The 15,666-nt window shown below is 48.6% G+C and overlaps 1 protein-coding gene and 1 pseudogene across 1 annotated transcript; both read left to right on the top strand.

The window, feature by feature from the left end:
• The first annotated feature begins 4,185 nt into the window (after positions 1-4,185).
• LOC125108795 (fibronectin type III domain-containing protein 4-like) lies at positions 4,186-6,457 on the top strand. The gene is given in 9 exon segments (XM_047745142.1): positions 4,186-4,310; positions 4,506-4,650; positions 4,731-4,846; positions 5,066-5,072; positions 5,075-5,218; positions 5,221-5,268; positions 5,715-5,804; positions 6,106-6,230; positions 6,405-6,457. Coding segments are annotated over 8 exon segments (687 nt in total). The 5' UTR covers positions 4,186-4,310; positions 4,506-4,529; the 3' UTR covers positions 6,441-6,457.
• A 2,340-nt stretch (positions 6,458-8,797) lies between these two features.
• The window catches only part of LOC125109781 (intraflagellar transport protein 172 homolog), a 35,191-nt pseudogene continuing 28,322 nt past the window's right edge, over positions 8,798-15,666 (top strand).

Genomic DNA, 15,666 nt, shown 5'->3' with positions numbered 1-15,666 from the left:
AGCAATCTTGCACACCCAGGGCACCCAGCGCCCGCGGTCGGCCAAGGTGGGTATTATCCGTTCCATTTCACGATCAAAGAAACTGAGTAAATTAACTCGCCCACAGTCCTGCTGCTTGTAAGTGGCAAAGCCAGGATTCAACTCAAGGTCAGGCCTGTAAAACACCAAAGTATGTCCCCTTTTCACTCTGCTACCTCCTCACTTTTACAAGGCTGCAGGGTGAAGAGCCCTGGGGACATAGCCCTCCTTAGGTCAGTTTCCACCCATCCATCCATTCAACAGGTACTTGCCAGCGCCATTCTAAGCACCTGCCACCTGCTCCCTGTGGGATCGCGTGGAGTTTTCCTACCAAAGCCCCACTAAGTAGTCCTCGATTTGGAAGAAACAGACACGGTGATTGAGGAGTGCTGAAGACTTAAAACAATACTGACAAGTAGGTGCCATTGCTATACCTATTTAATGGATGAGAAAACTGAGGCCTGAGGCACAGAGACGCTAACACAGTCAGGAAGCAGGAGAACTAGGATTAGAACCAGAAGTCTGTACCCTCAGCATCTTAGCTAGAGTGAGGGAGTGCAGTGGTGCCGAGATGGACCTCGGATATATGTTCAGTATTTGGCTTCGGCTCTAGGAGTCCCTCCCCACTTCCCGCCTACATCCCCCGGAATTTCAGGCTATCAATGGCTAAACACTATATTTTCTTTCTTTCTTCCTTTTTTAAAAAAATTTTATTTATTTATTTGACAGACAGAGATCTCAAGCAGGCGGAGACGCAGGCAGAGAGAGAGGAAGGGAAGCAGTCTCCACCGAGCAGGGAGCCCGATGAGATGATGGGATGTGGGGCTCCATCCCAGGACCCTGGAATCACGACCTGAGCCGAAGGCAGAGGCTTTAACCCACTGAGCCACCCAGGCGCCCCAACACTATATTTTCTTTATAGCTCATGTCCTGGGCATGATTTAAATTCCACAAATGTGAAGTACTGGTGGAAGGTTTGTAAGGATAATAGGAGATAGAGCCATCTTTCTGGGGAATTTCCAGATGACAAAAACTCCAGCAATGGCAGGAATCTGCAAGAGACCATTTGCCGATTTTGTGAGTGTGTGGTGGCTGTGGGAGCAGCAATGGCAGTATCAGCGACAAGTTGCCATTTAAAGAAAGGAAAAGACAAGCTCTGTCAACCCACATCACTGAGCTCATGGAAGGTTCCCTGTGACCAGGTGACTGAGAAATGAAAAGTTGCATGCAGCACAGTACACTGGCATTCATCAGAAGTGGACTGATGTACTACACCAGCCCCTCTGCGAGGTGGCCCTAAAGGATGGCGGGAGAAAGGAAATCCTCCCCATGGACAAAACCTTGAGTAGTATGTTTAGTTGTCATGTGGAAAGAGAGGAAGCTAGTGGCTTGGATAAAACCAGCATCTAGCAAGTTAGCTGGATAGTCAGAGATTTGGAAGGAACAACATCAGAGGATTGGTGATAAGGCGACCTGAGGAAAATGATGTGGGTAGACCAGATGGACATAGAATAGGAGCATATTGTGAATGTTCATTGAAGGCATCCACTTCTGAGGAGGCTTTTGAGAAGCAGGTGGGCAGGAAGACTTATGTAGACATTGGTCAGTCTTTTCCCCAGTCACACCGGTGCTTGTTCAAGGAATGAGGAGACTGTGGCAGTAGGAACATATGATGTACGTGAGTTCATCAACATGAAATTCTCATCAAGGCTGATCTGGCTGCTGAGCATCCAACATTCTCACATCAGGGACCAACTCTGGGCCCCAGTGGAGAAGACCATACACCAAGGGAGACCAGCCAGCCACTTTGTGGCAGACAGGTAATGCCAGGACCCTTCTATCAGGGAGTGGGCAAGGATTTGCCCTCTGGGGGATAAACATTTAACTGCAGATATGGATTTGCCTTTCCTTCCAGCAGTGCTTTTGACAGCATCAACATTGGTGGACATTCTTAATACCTTGCTCACCATCATGGTATCCCTCACTAAGAGACCCATTTTACAGAGGAAAAAGTGACTACCATGGGAGTCAATGACTTTATTAAGAACCTCATTACCCCAAGCAACTGGCCATATTGGACAGTAGGGTAGAGTAATGAAGACTCAGCTACAGCCCCAAGTAGGAGACAGCACTTACCAAGCTGGGTGTGCTGCCCTTCATGGGTAGTGTATGTTCTAAACCAAATTGCTGCTTTTTTCATGGCTGGGACACATGAACTCTGGAAACAGTAAAAGTGAGAGGGTTGTGTCCCACAATTAAACCTAGTTCGGGATCTCTGGGTGGTTCAATCGGTTAGACATCTGCCTTTGGCTCAGGTCATGATCTCAGGGTCCTGGGGTCAGCCAGCGTCAGGCTTCTTGCTCAGCGGAGAGTCTGCTTCTCCCTCTCCCTCTGCCCCTTCCCCCAGCTTGTGCACCCACATTCATGCCCCCTCTCTTTCAAATAAATAAATAAAATCTTTAAAAAAATAAAATAAAAAAATAAACCTTGTTATGTACTTAGTGCTTCCTATTCCTATGACATAAGGCTGTGTTTCCACTAGGGGGACACACAATTCTTTGAATAGGAATTTGAAACTACATCTGGATATTGCAAGGATCATGATGTCATCAGGCCAGCAAGGAAATAAGGGGGTTACCCAACTGGCTGGGCGGAACGATAAGAGAGAATAGTGATGCAGCCATACAACAGAATCAGGGACAAGCATATCTTTGGAGTTCCTCCAAAGTTGCTTCTAGTAATTCCTTGCTCAGTGTTACATGTTAATGGAAATCTATAGCTGTTCAACAAGACAGGACTGTTTGGGGCTCAAGTCCTTCAGGATTTGTGCCACTGTGCTGGCTAAGAAGATTTCTGAGGGCAAAAAGAACAATGAATAAGGAAGTAATAAACACCAACTACGGTCTCATTTTCTGTTGCAGAATAAAGGACCATAGAAGCTATACATTTTTCTTCCTTGCTTTGTTTTTGTAGATATTAATGAACTTCTTTTCATTGCTTTATCCTTTTCTTTTATATGAGATTTGCTGCCGGTGGTTAATGTTATAAGATAGTCCTTAGGTTAGAGTGTCTTAAGGTGGAATTTGTGACTAAAAGAGAAGAGGAAGGAACATCACATAGCAATGGGTGTAAAGATTAGAGGGCAGGATAAGCATGTTTTCATTTGAAGGAAGGAACAGCAGTCTTAAGTGGGAACATAGTTCTTTGTTTGCTTGAAAGTTTATTAGCCAAAGCAGTGGGCTGCACTAGATATTGTTTTTATTTAGCTTTCATTCTCACTCTCTTCTAATGTCTCCCTATCCCCTGGGTTATAATGTATGGAAGGGTAAAATCACATTTTCCAGATTTCTATGGAGTTAAGATTCTGGGCATAATTTGAGTTCTGCAGCGACTGATGAACTGTGGTGCAGGACTTGGAACATGGAAGGGAGGAAAAGGCCATCCTTCTGTGACAGAACGAACTGACAAGGAAGCGTCTGTGCTCAGTGGTACGTACACGAGCTGGAGTCCAGTTTCCCTTGTCAATTCTCCAAGGGTATGGGGCATCTGTGGTGACAGCAGTAGTGGCAGCAGCGGCAGTGAGTCCTGAACTCACTGATTTTAGAACAATTATCTCGCCACTCTGTCCCCTCCCGCAGGGGAAGTGGGATTCCTCCTCCCAACTTGGCTAATTCCACCGGGGGAGGGAGGGGCCCTCCCGGGTGCCCGACACCCTCGCACCTGCGCCTCTCCCTACGCCCCCGCAGGATCCTCGGACGGAGCCGGGATCAGAGGCAAGGGGACCCGGAGGCCGCCAATGGAAGGGTAGTGGGAGGAGCCCCGGGAGAACCGGGTCGGGAGGGGGGGGGGTGAGGGGGATGACGGCGGCGAGAACCCCGGCGGGGCGGGGCGGGCCGGCACGTCCCGGTCGGGCTGCGGCGGAGCGAGCGGGGCCAGCTCTGCAGAAGGCGGCGGCTAGCTAGCCGGGACGGTCACATCCCGCTGCAGGTGCCGGCGGAACAGCCGCACTGCCTCCCGCACCGGGACTCCGGCCAGTGGCCAGGCCGCGCCGGCACCGCCCTCCGCTCAGGGACAGACTACGCGGCCCGTCCGAGCTCTGGGGGCCCCCCCCGCCGCCCCGCGGCTCGCTACGCCTCCGCCTGCCCTCTGCCCGCAGCTGGTCCCGCGCTGCCCGCCGCACCCCGCCCGCGCCGGGATGGGGCAGGGGCAGCGCCACGGAGCCGGGCGAAGGGCCGCCCTCTGGGCACCGAGCAGCCCCCCTGAGGCCTGACCGACCGCGAGGACCCGCGGAGGTGGGTGTGGGCCGGACAGAGCGGCGCACTGGGGACGCCCGGGTGATGCGGGGGCTGGGAAGGCGTGGGGAGAACGGGGGGATCCGGGGCTGCTGTGGGCGGTGGGGAGCCCGGGAGAGCTGCTGCCACCCGTGCGTTCTGGGAAGTTCTGGACACTCGCCCCCCCCCTCCCCCAACAACTCCTGCCACCTCCAGGAGCCCCGCCTGGATGTCAAGCGGATGCCCCAGTGCCTCCCAGCGGACTCGGTGGGGACCATGGCTTCGCTGATGCCCCTCTCCCCATATTTAAGCCCTACGGTCCTCCTGCCGGTCAGTTGTGACCTGGGCTTTGTGCGAGCAGGTGAGTAAAGGGGTAGTGGGGTGGAGCAGAGCTAGTCCGTACATGGGACCTGTTAACCTATTCACTCTGGCACCCAAGAGACCGGCCTCCCTCTCCTGTGAATGTGACAGTCACTCAGCTCAGAGCCAACTCGGCCACTGTGTCCTGGGACGTCCCAGAAGGCAACATCGTCATTGGCTACTCCATTTCCCAGCAAGTACGAATCACCCTTCTGCTCCCTCAGCCTGTGTGGAACGCTGAGCCTTCCTTCCGTTACCCCACCGGGGACCAAAGCTCCCCTCCCCGTGGTGGGGGAATCTGGGAGCTGGTGTCCCCTGACTCAAGCTGCCCTTGTCATCCTACTCCGTGGAGTGCTTGGATTTTTGAGTCCTGGGACTGGTGTGAGACCGCCCTCCTGTTCCATCATCTCCCCAAGCGACAGAATGGCCTGAGCAGCGTGTGATCCGGGAGGTGAACACCACCACGCGGGCCTGTGCCCTCTGGGGACTGGCTGAAGACAGTGACTACACGATGCAGGTTCAGAGCATCGGCCTTCGGGGAGAGAGCCCCCCCGGGCCTCGGGTGCAATTCGAACTCTCAAGGGTTCTGACCGGCTACCCTCCAACAGCTCAAGCCCAGGTGAGAGGCTCAGCTATCCTCCACTCCCGAAAGCTTTGGATTCTCTGGCTTTTTACCTGCCCTTTAGCCTCTTGTTTACTTCCCCCCAAACAAGCCACAGTCTAGCTTAGATGAATAAAAGGATGACTTAATTCATCATACTGCCAAGAAACGAAGGAAAAAGGTTGGCAGGGGACTGGGTATAAACAGGCTGATAATGAATCGTTGGGGAGAAGGGCCTTTAAGCTTCCTTTTCCCCACCCTCTGTTCCCAGCCGCCACAGTCTGTGTGAGTACTTGCCCGCAACGGTCCTGCTTTTTTGGTCTCTAACTACCTGTCCACCAACAGCTTCCTAGAGAGGGGCTCTCAGGGGCAACCCTGGCCCCAGGCTCTCCATCCTTACGGGTCTGCATAGAAGAGCTCTGTGGCCGCTCCCCATAACCTGGAGTCTATCTCTTTCTTCTCAGGTGACATCACAGTGGAGGGTCTGAAGGGAGAGCGACCATTGCAGACAGGGGAAGTGGTTATCATTGTGGTGGTGTTGCTCATGTGGGCCGGTGAGTGAGCAGCTGCACAGGGGACAAGGATTGGGGGAGTGGGGGCTCAGTGAAGGTGGGAGGTGGTGAAGGCTGTCAGGAGAAAAGGCAGGGAGGGAAATGCAGTGGGGAGATGCTTAGTTGGGGGTGAGCAGAAGTTTGAGGAGAGGAAGGCTAAGAGGGTGGTGCTCGCATATGAGCACCAGAAATTTAAAGGTTTTCTTCTCAGATTTTCTAGAAACCGTGTGGGTATCTCACTGCCATTTAAGGCTGTGAGTGGGGAGGTCAAGATCAAAGTGCAGATTATATTGTTGTGTTTCAGCTGTAATTGGGCTCTTCTACCGTCAGTATGATATCATCAAGGACAACGACTCCAACAACAACCCCAAGGAGAAGGGGAAGGGGCCGGAACAGAGTCCTCAGGGAAGGCCAGTGGGGACGAGACAGGTGATGTGATGTGGGGCCGGTGAGGGAGGGAAGGGTGATTTTGCTTCTAGAAGCAGTCAGGGAAAGGGAGAAGGCCAAAGAGGGGCAGGAAGAGAGGGGAAATGGATATTTGGGATGGAGGAGGCTCTTAGCTTCCTGACATGAGACTCAAGCCATTTTTTTTTTTTTTAACAGAAAAAGTCACCATCCATCAACACCATGGATGTATGAGTGAAGAAACGGAACTCGAAAACAGATGCACTAGCAACCTGGGATGGGGATAGGGTCAGGGAGAGCCTCAGTTGGTGATCTGCGCAAGACTGAAGGATCCCATAATCTCCTAGAGGGTAATGACACTCCCACAATCTCAGGCCTGGTACCCATCCTCTTTCCACTGTGAGCAGGGCCAGAAGGTAGGTCTCTTAGGGTCTGTGCCCCTGGACCTGGGGAATGGCTATCAGATGGGATATGTCCTTCCATCCCCCCAGGTCCAGGGGAGAGACACTTGTTCAACTGTATCCCACTAGGTCCCAGATGGGGCCCCCATTGCACCTTCATCAGGACTCTCGGCATCCCCAGCTGCCCCCACATCTTGCCTCTGGGTCTCAGAGAGGGGTGTTTCTTTGGGTACTCCCCCTCCCCCAGCAACTCAAAGGAATTGTCTGGGTCTGGAGGCATATGCCGCACCGCACTACTCCAATGTCTTCCACGGAGCCTCAGGTGCTCCCCCTCTCACCTGGTAGCCCCACCAGCTGCTGGTGACTTCCACCCTTGGACATTTTTCCAATAAACGTTCTTGGACAAACTGGAGATGACTGTATGGGATACTGTATAGTATGCTGAAGACACCTCCCCACTGTCTCTCCCCTGACCACAAGGACCTCTCACACCACCACCAACTAGACAGGAGCACTCTCATTGTTTTAAGGTGTTTGTTTTGACTCTATAGCCTGGAATGGGTGGGGAGAGGACAGAAATGGGTGTAGAAAACTAGAGCCCTAGTTCCTTTTGTTTTGTTCAGTGAGAAGCGGGGAGAAGGAAAAGAAGGGGTGGGAATATAAATTCTCCTGCATCCATGGAAACGAAGGTTATACCACAGGAGAGGGGCCGGTAACCTTTTTAAGTTCACTGCCCACATTGACACCCAAGCTTTTCACCATTGATTGCTCTGACTCCTCCATCAACCTCGAGTTAATTTCCAGAAAAGGACTGAACGGTGTTTTGGGACAAATGAAAGAGCAGCCCCGCTAATGGATCCTTCAGTGCCACATGCTCCTATCCTGTGCACTCCTGTACTTCTAGTCTTCCCCGCCCTCACTTTTCCTTTTGTTTCTGTCTGCCTCTGTCTCTGCTGATTCGGTCAAAGTTAATAATAACTGTAAAGTGTAAATGAGTTTATTATATTCACTCTCTGCCACTATATCCAGAGGAGGATTATGGAAGTAAAACTGAGGGGTTGGAACTTCCCTGTCAAAAGACTTATACTTTGGGCTCTGGGGCTACTTCCTTCCTGTAAAAATAGAGGCTTTCCTCTACTGTTTCCTAAATTCCAAGGGTGGGGGATGGTGCCAGTGAGAGAAATACCTGTTTACGTTTGCAACCACTGTGGGGGAAAAGCTGCAGAACCCAGAATCTGGACATCATATATACTCTCTGGAGAATTATAGGTCTTTTCAACTTCGGATCTTTCTAGAGGAGGTGTATGAATGCTCCTTTTCTGCATCTCAGTCTCTCTGGCATGTTCCAAGAATTTAGACCAGTAATTCTGAAAGGGACCCCAATCCAAACAGATCAAGAAGTCATTATCCTTTCTACTTCACCAAGCTCCAACCCCAGGTATCACAAGACTTAACTTCATCCTATCAGATAAGCCCAGTTCTCATTTGCCATCTGCCTTGAGCCACAAAAGCATCCAGATCTGGGTAGCAGTCTTTGATCCACTGCTACCCAGTTCTGAAGTAGTACCTCTCACTGGCCACTGGCGCGGAAACATTCACATCTCGGACTGTGCACACCTCATCTCTTGGGATGGAAGTGGCACGGGGTATAGAAGCATGGCATAGATATAGGGAGCTAGACGTTCAGAATATAAAGGCTGTTTAAATGCATCAGCTCTGGGTTGAATCGCAGTTACATCATTTACTGTTCGTTTGTTAAGGGACCCCTCTAATCCCGAGTCTCCTGGCATGTGAAATGGAACTAATAATGCCATCCCCTTCAAAAGCTGTCTTTGAGATTAAATGAGATAATGCATCTACAACCCTTTACTTTGCACAGTACCTGGCAGACGCATCCTGAGTATTCAGTTAACTATCATTATTAGCCTTGTGATACCCCGTTCAAATCATAGAGCCTATTTGGGTTCAATCCGGGCCGCTGCAAAACGTATGAAAGCAACTGCCCTGCCTTCCTCCAGGGTTGTAAGGATTAAAAGAAGTGTTCAGCCACACTTTACTCACAATCCCGGCGGGAGAAAGACCGCGATTACGTAGGACCTCGAGTTTGCGGAGGGCTTGTGGGCGTGGCTTGAGCTGCGAGTCCTCTCGGGTCCCGCCCTAGACCTCACTACGCCTGCGCACGTTCTGTTTGCTTCACAGCGAAGCTACGTGGTGACCTTGCGAAGTGTGTCGCGCTGTAGTCGCGTCTGCGTCAGCGGCAGTTGCCGCGGCTGCGTGGCGGGTTGTCCAGGTAACGACGGGAGTTGTCGCTGACTGGTGGCATCCGAGAGACAGGTGTTCGTCATGCAGTTGAAGCACCTGAGGACCCTGCTGAGCCCTCAGGTGAGGAGTTGCGTGCCTCTTCCCTCCCTCGCCAGCCTTAACGTTCCCAGAGAAGTGGGGGAACTGAAATCTCACGATGTTGAGCGCCTACTGCATGCGGAATCTCTGCTCGGCCGGTAGTGTGCGGTAGTCAAGACGGACCGCTAACCTCGGTAGCTTTCATTCCGTTTCATTTGACAGCAGTTGTGTAGGAGGCCCCCTGCTGGGCGCACAGGGAAACAGCGAACCTAAGTCTGCGCCCAGATGAACAAGGGCTTTAGGTAAAAGCCCCAAAGACGGAGTGCGGAAGACCTCACGTTCCTTCTGATGATGAAGATCTCAGACTCGGAAACGGCTGGGCACCGGGGGAGGAACCATGCTGAAGAAAGGCTGGGTTTTGGAGCTAGGAGACCAGCACTCAAGTCCTAGTGCCAGCTCCACTTTCAATGAATGGTCCAGTCCCGCTGACTTGAAGCCCTGGGCACACAGTCTCTGAGCGCCCACCCAACTGCTTCATTTGGAAGATGGGAGTAACAATAATAGCAACCTGAGGGGGTTTGGAGGAAGAGTTGAAGAAAGTCACGTGCGCAAAAGCCTTCGCGAACTAAAAAGCCCTGTAGAAACCGATAGACGAGAGAGAACATTCAAAATTCAAAGGATAGACTCATACAAAGCTAATGATAGTATCTGCCATAAGTGAACGTTTCAAAACAGCATAATTTCAGGAGTTAGGATTGTGGTTTCTGGAGTCAGACATACGAGGATTTAAATCTTGGTTCCACCCCCTTATGAACTGTGTATGTAAATTTGAGCAAATTACTTAACTTTTCTGAACCTCAGGTTCCCCATCTGTAAAATATGCATAATCATATCTGTCTCAGCGTTATGAAGTAAAAGGACAATGCATATTGAGCATTTATCAAAATGCCTAGTCTATGGTAAGATCTTGTTAAAGGTTAGTTTTTATTATTCTAGTCCCTGCCCCCATTGAATCCTCACGACAGTGCTGTGAGGAATGAGGAAGGCTTCACAGCGAATGTGGTATTAGGAGAATAGAGGGAAATTAGAACAAAAGACAGAAGTGCTCATTCCTCAGGAAACTGCCCCCGAAATTGTAATTTAAAGATTCCTTGGGGCGCCTGGGTGGCTAAGTGGGTTAAGCCGCTGCCTTAGGCTCAGGTCATGATCTCAGGGTCCTGGAATCGAGCCCCGCATTGGGCTCTCTGCTCAGCGGGGAGCCTGCTTCCCTCTCTCTCTCTCTCTCTCTCTCTGCCTGCCTCTCTGTCTACCTGTGATCTCTCTCTGTCAAATAAATAAATAAAATCTTAAAAAAAAAAAATTCCTTTACCCTAATGGAATAATTGGAAGTGAAAATCCCCTTCAGTCTTTCAAAATAAAATGTCATGATGCAGGGTAGGGCAAACGCCCAGGATTGGCAAAATGATGAAGGAAAATGATGAGCAAGGAAAATGAGGACCCCTCAGCCCTTCAAACCTAATTTAATCAAGCGGTGGAGGTGGGTAAAGGTGGTGGTGTGGCTATTTTCTGACTCTGAGGATTTTGATGGAGGGGAGAAAAAAAAAAAAAGGCCTTTTAAACCTGGGACTTTGGAGGTAGGTGGCTTAGGAGTGACAAGAAACAAAGTTTCAAACCAGAGCTCTGGAGCCCAAGTAATTAATCACACAATTGGAGCAGAAGCTAAATGTTTTATTTCAAGGAGGGAAGTCCTTAGTGCAGAACCATTGAGAACCAGGTGGTGGGCAGATGTGGAAGAGAATAATCGACTGGGAGATGATCGCTTCAAAATTGGACTTCTGAGCAGTGCGTCATTTGGGGGGGGGGGGGTAATTAAAAAACAAAAACCAAAAAAATAAGCTGGTGGCATTTTCATCTTAAATCTCAACTCTGATTGTTTTACTCCCCATTCCAGAACTTTCACTGTCTTTTTCCTACCAAATAAGCCTAAACTCCTTGGCCAAATTTCAAAGTTTTTTTGCGCTGGCCTCCCTGTTTTTCCTGCCTTACTTCGTCTGTTCTATTTGCAAGATAGTTTCAGCTAAATTAAGTTACTGTCTCTTAATGAAATTTGCCTTGGCTCCTATCATTGCTTCTACTTCAGATAACTTCCCCCATTTAACTACATCCAATTCTTCAAACCTTAAAGTTGGTCATTTAAACATAAAACGATTTCAGATTTCAGGCTTCTCCAAACTATCATCGTGCTTTGTACATGCCTCTCTAATGGGATTTTTCCTGTTTTGCACCATGTTATTAGCCTGGGGGCAGGGACCGTATTTTGCTCTTTGTCTTCCTCTCAGCCCCTGGCTTCATGCTTTTCTCAGTAAGGTATTCAACAAATATTGAATGAGGAGTGCCTGGGTGGCTAAGTCATGAAGTGTCCTCAGCTAGGTCATGATCCAGGGTCGTGGGATTGAGCCCCACATTGGGCTCCCTGCTCACCGGGAAGCCTGCTTCTCCCTCTCCCTCTCCCCCTGCTTGTGTTCCCTCTCTCGCTGTCTCTCTATCAAATAAATAAATAAAACCTTTAAAAAATAATATTGAATGAAAAAAAATGTATATATTGAATGAATGGCTGAAGACCAGAACCTATTAAAAAAAAAAACTTATCAGACCAATTGAATTTATTTCAGTTGAGCTATGAAGGAGCAAGGCCATTTCGAGGGCACATCAGTACAGTTGATTCAAAGTGTATTTGCATTATGGGTTTCTAAAGTACCTTGTTCTCCTGGGCCAGAGTTTTATAGCCTTGGAGACCAGGATGCATCTTTTAAGGACTATGATGTGGAGAATTGACCAAAGTCACACTAGAGCTAAAGGAACTAGAAATGCTTTTGTCATTCTAGATGAACAGCTGGGCTTCCTTTTGCCCCCTCTACTTCTGCAGGATGGAGCTGCAAAGGTGACCTGCATGGCTTGGTCCCAGAACAATGCCAAGTTTGCCGTCTGCACGGTGGACCGAGTGGTGTTGCTATACGATGAACATGGGGAGTGGAGAGATAAATTCTCCACCAAACCAGCTGACATGAAGGTGAAGAGAGTACTCTGTGTGTCCTTAACCTGTTCATGGGGTCTTAGGAATCTGGAAAACTTCCTAACTAACTTCCCCAGCCATCTGCCTAGGAAATGGCCTGCCCCATCTTTTCTCAGGATAAATTCCTGACGCTCAATACAGTCACACAAACACCTTTTCTTCTCTTTTCTCTACCATGTGTACTCATGACTTTTTTTTTCTTTTCCTTTTTTAACTCTTAGTATGGCAGGAAAAGCTATGGTGAAGGGCATGGCTTTTTCTCTTGATTCCACTAAAATTGCCATAGGACAGACCGACAACATCATCTATGTGTACAAGATTGGTGGAGATTGGTGAGGATAGAGGCTGAGAGGTGGGGGTGACCTGGAAAAGAAGGGGAAGGCAGGAAGAAATGTCTCATTGGGGAAAGGGGAGTAGAGAAGATGATGGTCCAGGCTGGGACGTGGAGAGCAAAGGCCTTCCCGAGTCTGTTGCTGCTTCCCTATCTGTGCCTGCCTCATGTGTTGTGAGAGCCCATCCCTGGTGGAATCAGCCTAAGGTCAGCATGAGGACCTGTGATGGGAGCCCTTGGTGACACAGCATCTTTGTTCCTGTTCTAAAACTGCTCGGGCTCCATTTTATGCCTCCTTTCAAGGCTCCTATGGAACGGTAGGAAACATTAGGGGGAGCAGGGAACGTATTTAGTCTTTCTTCCCTTCCCCCAGCATCACGTGTGGCACTTTCTTTATGAAAGTGTTTTTAATATGTTTTCCCTCCTTTTATTTGGCAGGGGTGACAAGACAGTCATCTGTAACAAATTTATCCAGACGGTAAAGTTCAGACCTGTCTCCGGGAGATTTGGATGAGCAAACATATATCAATATAGCTACTTGTAAATGTAAGCAGAAGTTGCTTTTTTAACTTGTCCATCTGACCTTTCCAACTGAGAGGACGGAGGATGGTGCAGCCTGGCTGCCCATCCTTCTTGCTTTCCTCCTTGAGCCCAGCTGTGTCCTCTTCTCCACTGTAGGCGACTAGGGTGGTGGCATGTGGCGGGGGGTTCCGTTTGTTATAAATGCGCTGGGCAAGATGGACAGGGTTATCCTTTTCATGATTTCCTCCTTGCAGAATGCTGTCACTTGTCTGCAGTGGCCAGCAGAGCACATCATTGTTTTTGGACTGGCTGAAGGGAAGGTAAAGGAGGAAGAGAAACACAGGAGACGTTGTGGGTGGGGATAATGGTTCTGGAGAGAGAAATACGGTTAAATGTCTCCCGTAGGGTCGTTATATATTGGGGGAGAAAACAGGAGGACCAGTTTTTTGTTATTTCTTTTTCTTTCCTTACAATCTGGGTGGGATTGAAAGGAACCTAACCAGACTTGTATCCATTTTCCCATTTTCAGGTTCATTTAGCAAACACTAAAACTAATAAATCATCTACCATCTATGGGACAGATTCTTACGTGGTATCACTGACAACAAAGTGAGTAAGGAAGAGCAGTATCCCAAGCTTGGAGACGTAAGAAGAAGCGATGGGGATGTCGGGACTGGGAGACTATAATATGGAAGATGGGGAGGACTGGTAGCAGGGAGCCCAGGTAGGGTAATGTTTGACACAGAAGCAGGATTTCTTGGTGAGACAGAGTAATCTCTTTCTTCCTCTTCCTCTTCCTTTTAATTCACTCACTTTTTTAGTTCCTCTGGGAAAGGAATTCTCTCTGGTCATGCAGATGGCACCATTGTTAGGTATTTCTTCAATGATGAAAGGCTCTGGAGAGTCACAGGTATGACTAAAGGATGCTGTGAGATGGGGGTAAAGAAACCCAAGATTCCTCCTAGGGGAGGTTGAACATTAAGATTGAGGTGGTTTGGGGCGCCTGGGTGGCTCAGTGGGTTAAAGCCTCTGCCTTCACTCAGGTCGTGATCCCAGGGTCCTGGGATCGAGCCCCGCATTGGGCTCTCTGCTCAGTGGGGAGCCTGCTTCCTCCTCTCTCTCTACCTGCCTCTCTGCCTACTTGTGATCTCTGTCTGTCAAATAAATAAATAAAATCTTAAAAAAAAAAAAAAAGATTGAGGTGGTTGGCGGGAGGCACATTTTGATGCAGCCACAGAGAGAATTTTTATTCAGGAGGCCAAGCTTAATATTTGTGGGCAAGGAGGAATCGAGTGGAAAGGATTCTGAGAGTAAGGGAGAATGAAAATTATCCTTATCTATGTAAAAAGTGTATTTATATGTATAAATTCATAGAAAAAAAAGTCATTCTCAAGAGAGAAAAGGTAAAGGGTGGGGGATAAAAGGAATGTTTATGTTTTACTTGATGTAATTCTCTATTGTTTGAATAACTTACGTTAAGAATTACTTGTAGAGGGGGGCCTGGCTGGCTCAGTTGGTGGATCTTGTGACTGTTGATCTCAGGGTTGTGAGTTTGAGCGTCACATTAGGTGTAGAGATTACTTAAATAACTAAAACTTAAAAAAAAAAAAAAAAAAGTAAACCCTTTCTGCCTGGGTGACTTTCTCCAAACTAGGAAAAATCCGGCCATAGCCTAAAGAACTCTCCCCTGAAACTAGAGAATCTCTTCTTCCCTTTTGACTCCAACCTAAAAATATGACATTAAAGGCAGGAAAGAGAAATTTGTACTTTAATGGAAGCCAAAAGAGATTTAAAAAAAGAATTACTCATGTAATAATTAAATTTATTTCTTGTGTAAAGAAAGAGTTGTATGCTCCATGTGGACCTACCCAGTGTTAGTTAATGTGTAGGATATGTCCCTTTGGGGGCCTTATAGGTGTTTACTAAAGAACTCAACATACAAGCCTTTTGAGGTTTCCTCTTGAGGACAATGTCAGACATGTGTGTGTATGTCATACATATGTGTGTAAGAGTATAAAACCTAAAGACAGTTTGTGAAGTTCTCCAGATTAGGATGTGTTGGGGTGGGGAAATGTTGGGAGGAAGATTTATACAGGGTATAAATTTTTCCTAGAAAGGAAGAATCCCTGGCTGAGGCTGTCAGAGTCAGAGCGATTGGAACCCTTTACTTCTGTCTTAGGGGAAGTTGGTTAACCACCCATGCCCACCCTATGCCTTGGCTTGGGCAACCAACAGCATCGTGGCTGCAGGCTGTGATCGCAGAATTGTAGCCTATGGAAAGGAAGGCCACGTGCTACAAACTTTTGATTACAGCCGTGACCCTCAGGAGCGGGAGTTCACCACCGCTGCTGCAAGCCATGGGGGCCAGTCTGTTGTGTTGGGAAGTTATGACAGGTGGGTCCCTTTCCATGTGCATCTTCTGCCTACTTTCCCTGTGTACACCTTGCTCTAGCCCAGTTATTTTCAGCCGAAGTGGGAGAATGGTTGGAAATCAAGTGTAGGTTGAAAGAAATCCTCAGGTTTTAATTCACTCACTTCCCTTTTCCTGCTCCCACCATCTGTTGGGACTCTGGCAGTTCCACAATACACCAGGATTTTGTGTCTCTCTGCCTCTGCCTGGGACTCCACAGTGGAATTCATCTCCACTCTCTTTGTATTACCATTGCCTCTTTTCAGACCACTGGCTCAGTGTTTGTCGCATGATATTACACTTTGTGTTTGTAGTTATCTGGCTAAACTGAAACGCCGTTGAGAAGAGGGCCTATTCATTTTTTTTGAAATCTCCAGTGACTA

The sequence above is a fragment of the Lutra lutra genome, chromosome 9 (genome assembly GCF_902655055.1).
Source record: "Lutra lutra chromosome 9, mLutLut1.2, whole genome shotgun sequence".
In the NCBI taxonomy this organism is placed as follows: Eukaryota; Metazoa; Chordata; class Mammalia; order Carnivora; family Mustelidae; genus Lutra; species Lutra lutra.
Note: the sequence above shows the minus strand (reverse complement) of the source record. Positions and strands in the feature narration are given on the sequence as shown.